Genomic DNA, 8,643 nt, shown 5'->3' on the forward strand with positions numbered 1-8,643 from the left:
AAAAAAAAAACAGTAGAAAAACACACTCGAAGTGGCTATGAGGTCTTAAAATGTATGATAAGGGTTTTTAAAAAGGCAATAAAAGGTATCCAATTTAACTTTGGGATTCCTGCGTATTCCATTAAAAATATCTGTACAATTTAAATGGGAATAAAAAGTAATTTCATAAGAATAAACCTTTGGACACAAAAATTACAGAATATTTTTTTCCTCACCTGGTCTGGGAACTTGCGGATGCTTTCTACCAGATACTGGTATGACTTCCAGTCTCCAGCAATTACCTCTCCCAACACTGGGATCATCTGGAAACTGTATGCGTCATAAAGTCTGAAAAATGGAACAGGATACAACTTATCAGGGGACCAATGTGCTTTCTCAGAGCTAAAACCTGCTACTATTTCACTAACTTTTCCAAATTTTTTTATCCGTAAATTTATAACCAAGCTTATGTTGATAATGTGTTCTTGTGCAAGTATGCTTTTTTCATTTTCATAGAGTGACACAGCCATTCAAGTCAAATCACCAAAGTCAAATGACTGACTGGCACTTTAAAGGAAATAGATGAAGCACTTTTATATCTGTAAATATGTGGAATTATTAGACAATCACCAGAAAGACTGTCAGCCTCAGGAAGTCTCACCAGCAGAAGATAATCACGACCCACGCAGCAACAACAGTCTGCAGGTTTTATTTTAACCAGATCATCTCATCATGTGTTCGCTCTAATTGATCCCTCCTCTCCACAGTGCTTCACAGAGGGTGGGGTCTTTGCTGGAGGCACGCTCTAACAGACTATTGGCCCGTCATGCTCTTTAGTCATTTGACCTTTTCGAGCCGAACTGCGCCTCGCCTGGGCAGTGGACGAGAGCAGACGGCCGCAGCAGGAGACGGTGACAAAAAAGCTGCGACTGAGTCGGACAGATTTCTGACTTTTCCAGCAGCCTTTAAACTGTACAGGAAGCTACTAGATCTTGTTAGATTTGATTCCTATTTACTCAAATCAAATCAGATCCCTGTGTCAGTTTGTTTACAGTCTCCAATTATTGTACTGATGACACTGTAACCTTTTGAAATATTCATGGTTCAATCTGCATTTACATGAATTCTCACGTAAATCAGCATCGTATCAGCTTAGAAAAATCTGTGGTTGTCTCATTGTCCCGAGATTATCTGCATCCACTTCTGCATTAGAGCAAGTCAGGATTGAGCTTGGACACAAAAATAACCGACGTGCATTGCTCATCGATCGCCGCTGATCGATTCTGCACAGGACTTTAAAGAGCCTATTTTAACATCTTAAGTGCTTTCAGGTACAAAACCACACGAGGGCAGTGTGTGTCCAAACTAAACAAAGCAAAAAAGTTGTTCAGTTTTCCCATTTTCATATCATGGAAGTACAAAAAGCCACTACAATAACATAAATTAAACTACAAATAATCATTTGTTTTTAATAAAGCTGAGCATTTATGGAAAATGTCTCCATTTAGCAGGATCTCTCTTAACTATAGTTATATTGCCATTGCATGAAACCTTTTTTTCCATCTGCTTTTCTTTGTTTGTCAAATGAACTCTGTTTCTAAAGGTGCTATATAAATAAAGTTATTATAATTATAATTTTTATTATTACACACACATACAAAGCACTGTCCCTAGAAACTTAAATGAAAAACTTGAATGTTTTGTATTCATTTCGCAACAATCTCCCGAAACAAAAACGAGCTGCAGTGGTAAAAAATGTGCTGTCTGGTTTTTGATGGCAGCGATAAATCTGCTGCAACTTTCTGAGATTCACAAGGTAAATTCATATTCACAGGAAGTCATCCATCATGAGCGAACACTCACACTCACCTTGCCAAAACAGGATTTGTCACTTTGCTGAACTCTAAGCACATGAATCTTCCACCAGGCTTCAGGACCCGCAGAGCCTCCTGCAGAGCCTAAAAAACATGACAATAAATACATGAAATACATTCAGTTTTGAATTTGAATCATCAATTCATCATTTCAGTCATTTATCAAGCAAAATATGTATAGGTTATAGCTTCATAAATGTGAGGATTTGCTGCTTTGTATCATTGTAAATTGAGTACCTTTGGATTTTAGATAAATGCATGAACAAATGAATACCTAATGCAGATCTGAATACAATCAGCAATTTACAAAAACAACTTTTATTATGAGTCTCTTTAATGTATGTGAGAGATAGAAGTTTAATCTTTAAGGGACAGTTCACCCAAAAATCAAAATACATATTTTTCCTCTTACCTGTAGTAGTCCATTGCCAGCCTATAGAGCCCCATTGTGAACCCGGAAATGTTAAGTAAGTTTTACGTTATAAATGCTTTGTATGGGTCCCCAACATTTGGAAATTGCCTGAATGCTAATTTGCATATGTTGGACAAGTCACATAATGTACCCAATTTATTAGCACATGAATAGAACAATGGGTTAACATTTGAATTCAGTTACCATCACACTGAGTTTATACACAGGCGTTAAATGTTGGTAAGAAAGGCAGGTAGCGTCGCCAAGGAAGTATAATTAAGTCAAGTTTAACAGGTGGGACACACAAGTCCTAAAAAGGGGTTGTTTTTTGTTTTTTTAAACAAAATTATATCCCAAAATATCAGAACATAGAATTATATGTATACTAGTTACACATGTTATAACAACTGATCAGGAATGGTTCATCATCCTCAAAGAAACTCCAAAACCAACCAGATAATATTTACCAGATAATACACCGAGCGGTGGCTGAAATACTGTCAGTATATGTGATTATGCACATTTATACAAACTAGGTACATTATGCAAAATGCCCAACATATGCAAGATCTGGCAGTTTCCTAATGTTGGGGAGTAGACGCACACTTCCTTCTGCGCGGTGATACTACAATTGTCGTTCGGTCGTAAGAAAATAGTTCCTACATGAACCTGCTCACAACAAGGTCTGTGGATTATCTTGAGTAAATCATGATTTTTTGAAAAAGACATGCTGTTGAGTTATTTAAAAACTAAATAAAAAAAATCTTGGTGAACTGTCTCTAAAATGTAACTTAAAAGGACTTTAAAAGCAGAATAATTTAAAGCATGTGAATCAGTGCGTGTCTTTACAGGATCATCTGTGCATTAGAGGAAAGCTGCAGTAATGACGGAGTCAGTTACCTGATCTATATGAGTGACATTTCGAATGCCAAAGGCGATGGTATAAATGTCAAACTGGTCATCATCAAAGGGCAGCTCCTCTGCGTCCCCGACCACCCAGGACAGACCTGATGCACATCAACACACAAACACACTCGGGTCAAAATCTGTCTACTGTCTTTATTTCAGCTTCAGCTCAGATTCAACGTGCTGTCTTTTGATTGAGAACAGGGATTCAGGGCTGCAGTAGCTCAGTCTGTAGGGACTTAGCCTGGGAACCAGGAGGTTGCTGGTTCAAGTCCCTGTTTTGACCAAGTATGACTCATGGATTGATGGCTGGAGAGGTGCCAGTTCAACACCTGGGCAATGCTGAAATGCCCTTGAGCAAAGCACTGAAATTCCAGCTTCTTGGGGCGCCTGTCCATGGGCAGCCTCCCCTTATTCTGACATCTCTTCATTTATGTATAGCTATGTATTTAAATATACTATACATAAATGTTTATATTCATCTATATTTATACATGTATTTATTTATAAATTTATATATGTGTGTATAGTATAGTTATATATTTATGTATAGCTTTTGTTTGTGCATGTGTGTGTATTTCGAGCCTGCGTGTAACTGACAACAAAGTGAAAAGTTGAATTTACCCTCAGGATTAATAAAGCACATCAAAATAAAATTTAGAAAATAATAATACATACACCCCTGGCTGCAGTTATTTTTTAACTTGCATCAGTTTTGTACTAAAATTTCTGTGTTTTATTATGACGCACTCTGTTCTGGTGGTTGAGGTGGTTAAACTGGTGAGTTGAATATTTATAACTGAATGTCTGCAAATATATTATTTACATTTCATGCATAAAAGTATGTGAGACTGTTGACATGCAGTCGCAGCTGTAGGGTTTTCAGAGACAGCTCCACAGCTTTACTATTATTTCAGCAAACACAGTTTATTTCACTCAATACATTAACATGCACATATTTCATGGATCCTCCTTTGATCACATTTTATAGAAATGCTAACAACAGAATACACTGCACAGTAACCTGAAACCGCTGACTGAAGTTATCTGACTGTTTTTAAAATGATTAAAATCCTCAACCGTACAAGTGAATATGAACTCTCTGAGCAAGGATTTTCTCCAGGTATCCAGGTTGAATTTAGCCGTGACTCGGCTGCATCAAAGCAGAGGCATATAAGTTACCATGGAGATTTATTCTGTGCAGGTAGCTTGCTACCAACCAGACTAACAGGCAGGTTTGTTTAACCCTGGTGCCTGATTTGTTCAGTCAGCTGTCACTCTGATCGGAAATGAATATGTTTTATAATTATTCCATGGTCTTCTTCTGTGTTTTTATTCATTTTTTTAGCCTGCCTTAAAAAAGGCCTCAACACTGTAATACAGTAAAGTAGACCCACTGTTATCATTTTCATTGTAGAGGTAAAGGTAACGTGCACGTCACGAGGGAGATTTGAACCAGGGCCAAACAGTTAAAAGTCAGCGCTCCTGTCCAAATATCACTTGTCCTCCTTCAATGTATGTTCAATAAATATATACCTGTAGGTTAGTATTGCAATTCTTGAGATGATCAGAAATGACTGATGACGTTACCCGTCAGTGACGAGGCTCTCACCCTCCCTCAGATGGTCTGTGTGACACTGTGGGATGAGTGCGGTGGAGGTGGATAAATACTCGTTATCTTTATAAGTTTTAGCAATTTGTCTTCATAGTAAATTTCCCAAACATTAATTTCCAATGCTAACTTTTCAGGCAAAATGTCCAAGTGATTGATAAAAACAGCAAGTATCCTGTTGCGTGGTCGTCATAACGTGTGAGTGCTAATGAACAGAAGTTTTGATCTTTTGATCTAAAGAGACACAGATCGCATCAAAAGAGTCTCGAACCTGAGACCCTCTGAACTAAAGTCAACCTCGTTAACCACTACACCATTTTCCCCAAACTTAATTATCAATTGATTATATATTCATTTCACTACTTCCAGTCAGTCTACTACTTTCAGCCAACTGATGCACAGACGCCATATCTACTGCTCTTCACTCGGTCTTCACTCACCTGGAGAATAAGAGCAGCTACATCTGGATGCTGTTTGTTGACTTCAGCTCTGCATCTAACACAATCTCTCCCATGAAGCTGACTGGAAAACTTAACACTCTGAGCTTCAGTTCAACGCTCTGCAACTGGATACTGGACTTCCTCACATGCAGACCCCAGAGAGTCACACCTCCTCTACATTAGTGCTCAGCACCGGAGCCCCCCAGGGCTGTGTGCTCAGCCCCCGCGTATTCACCATGCACACCCATGACTGCACTCCGAGACATCAAGAGGACTTTATTGTTTAGTATGCGGACGACACCACCATCATCAGCGGTATTACAAACAACGATGAGAGGTCATACCAGGAGGAAAGATGTTAAACACGTTACGTTGTTGAGGGAAACACAGGGATCAGGCGTCTGGCAGTAAGAACCTACCAGCACTGACGCCCATGCTGTCCGCTTTCTGCTTGCCCACTTTCAGCATCTCCTTGTTGATGTCACAGACCACAGCTCTGGATTCCTTGGGCCCGTCCTCGTCCTCTGTGGAGTAGTTGTTGGAAATGTCCTGCCACGACGGCGTCTGCATGGAGCGCGCCGCCCGCCGCATCTGCCGCTCCTGCTGAGAGCGAATATACTCCAGGAAACGGAAGGAAATGTCACCTGCAGGGGAGGATCATCATGAGCAAAACAGAAGTGTGCGACATCAGTTGGAGGTTTAAGTTTGATGTTTTGCAGAGCTGCACATAAACTGCTTTACCTGTTCCGCCCGCCACGTCCAGGAGTTGCGCTCCGGGCTGCGGGTGCATGACGTGCAGCAGCATGTCCTTCCACAGTCGATGGATCCCCAGACTCATGGCGTCGTTCATAGTATCATACTTCTGGGCCACATTCTCAAACACCTTATAGACTGCAAAAAACAAAGAGAACGCTGTTCAGGATGTATTTTATGTCTTTACTCTCCTATATGCACTTTATTTGAACATACTCAGATATCCTATTGCATTTTTTTTTCTGCAGCAGTGTACTTTAGATGTGCTATGTGCTCACTCAGTATGGCATAGGGAAAATATTAGTTTATTTATTTCTTTTTGTCCATTTCATTTTATTATTTCATGATATTTTATTACATTTGCTGTGACAAATACACTTGAACTTGATGTTAATGCATACAGTGTGGTGTGTTTAGTTTACTGCATCACACTGTACTCTGCAACTGGGGCCAAGCATCAATTGTGGGTTGTTGTTTTTTTTTCCTCAAACCTTTAACAAGTAATCTATTTTAAAGAGTTTATTTTTAGGATTTTTAGGAGAATTACCAGTCATAAAATCTAGATGATCAAACAGAATAAAATGTATATTTGTGCATGTTTTTAAGACATATGGTTTTAATTATGTGCCCATATTAGTCAAGAAAATTATTTTATTTTCCTATCATTAGAGACTGTTTGTTATAATATGTTTTTATTGGAATCAAATTGGTACACATCATACAGCACAGCATACTGACATTTTCTTTTTTGTTTTTTTTTTTGTTTTAGACAACAAAATCCGAGAGAGATAAAATTTAAAAAAATAAATAAGAAGTCTATGTTGCAAAATTATTCATGCAAGCAACCACAACAGCAATAGTATGTTGTTGAGAAACAATCAAACAAAAAGAAAGAAAGGAAGAAAAGAAAAAACAAAACAAAAACAAACTAATACTTTATATGGTTTTATTTTGTATTTTTAAAAATACCTTCTAAATCCAAAAATCCTCAAGTGGTTTTGAAAGACATTTTTCCTTTAAATATTTTATAAAATCTCACAAATTATAGTAGCCAGAAACTGTGAAATGTGGTTATTTATGGGATAAAAATAAAATCACTCATTACATTTTATCAACACACACACACACACACACACACACACAATAGACAATAGACCTTTTTTCATGGCAGACATTTTTTGACATATCATTGTAGGAAAAAGCAAAGGTATATTTAATAACGTGAATGATAGCTGTATTTCGTGCAGGAGAGGTCGTGGTTTTGGGCATGCTGGCTCACTGCTTCAGTTTACGAGCACATTAATTGTAACTGGAGCTACAGTTTGAATAAAAAAGTTAGATTAATTAACGCCTGCTGCTTTTAAATTCGGCTTGTATAAAAAACACAAAACATCACTAATTATGTTACAATTTCCATGTAACTTTACGAATGTTGCAAAGCGAAATTAACCATCTTCAAACAGTTTTTATTGAACTGAAATATCATTTATGCTTCAATTATATGCCGAATTATTCAGCGAATTCTCGCAATCCCAAAAACATCTTAAATCTTTCTTTTAGTGTGTTTACATTTCCAGAGAGCCAGTTAATTTTCTAAATAGCGAGATTTTCATATGAAGTTCAAGACGCTCACCCCTCTTCGCCTTCTCCGCCTCCGGCACCGTTTCAAAGCCGAAATGTGTGCTTCTGTCTGCGGCTGCATCGCTGAAACAGCGACAGGTCGACGGTCCCCAGCAGCAACCTGACCGAGCTGAACCACCGGCGGCGGTAACGGTGACATTTCTACGAGAAAAGCGGATCACCCTCCGCACCAGCAGCCTCACGGACGCAGCCATGTTGCCTGACTACGCAACAGCGCGACAGCCTGATGTCATTCACAGGCGACGGTAACGTCAGAGCGCAGGGTGCCCTCTGCAGGAGTCCTGCAGGGAGTGCCAAATTTCAGATCAGTTTAATTTTTTTGGTCATATGCACATCAGTTACAGAAGAGCAGATGTTTGCAATAAAAATGTTAGATCTCAGCCTTCTTCTGTCGGTGCCCAAAAAAACTTGAAGCACAAAGAATTAAATAAATAAAAATAAAAGTATCTAAGATGAAATTCACCAAAGTAGGTGAAGACACTTAATAATAATTGGATAATTGGACAATTATAATTTTATATCTCCCTCGTACGTTCTTGTTTTTACATTGTTTTTGTTCTGTTTTAATTTTATTTATTGTAATTGTATTTATCCTGGATTCTTTTTTTTATTTTGGTTATTTGTTATTTACAGTCCTAAATATTTATATTTGTCTATGAGTATGCTTATTTCATTTTATATTTCATGTTTTCCTACCCTGTTGTTTCACATGTATTTGCTAAACGGTCACTCTTCATATGACCATACCATGTATTGTACCTAAATTGTATACTTAAAAATTCAATAAAGAGTTGAAAAAAGTGAAGACAGGTGTTTGAAGTGATAAATGAGTTTGAACTTTACCAGACAGAGTGGTTATCCTACTTTGTATCTTAAAACTTTTAACAAGTAATCTATATTTAAAGATTTTTAGTAAATAGATAATGGAAAGTATTAAATTAACAGTCATGAAATCTAGATGGTAAAAAGAAAAAAATGTAAATTTGTAATTTGTATAATAATAACAATAATAACAACAACAATAAT

The 8,643-nt window shown here is 37.7% G+C and overlaps 1 protein-coding gene across 1 annotated transcript; it reads right to left on the reverse strand.

Moving 5' to 3' along the window:
* Positions 1–196: 196 nt before the first annotated feature.
* coq5 (coenzyme Q5, methyltransferase) lies at positions 197–7,850 on the reverse strand (the record flags this gene model as incomplete). The annotated part of the gene is given in 6 exon segments (XM_042481674.1): positions 197–327; positions 1,849–1,937; positions 3,166–3,272; positions 5,643–5,867; positions 5,965–6,114; positions 7,610–7,850. Coding segments are annotated over 6 exon segments (943 nt in total), but the record flags the coding sequence as incomplete, so codon positions are not given.
* Between the last annotated feature and the right edge of the window lie 793 nt (positions 7,851–8,643).

This window comes from Plectropomus leopardus, unplaced genomic scaffold, assembly GCF_008729295.1.
Source record: "Plectropomus leopardus isolate mb unplaced genomic scaffold, YSFRI_Pleo_2.0 unplaced_scaffold29467, whole genome shotgun sequence".
NCBI lineage: Eukaryota > Metazoa > Chordata > Actinopteri > Perciformes > Serranidae > Plectropomus > Plectropomus leopardus.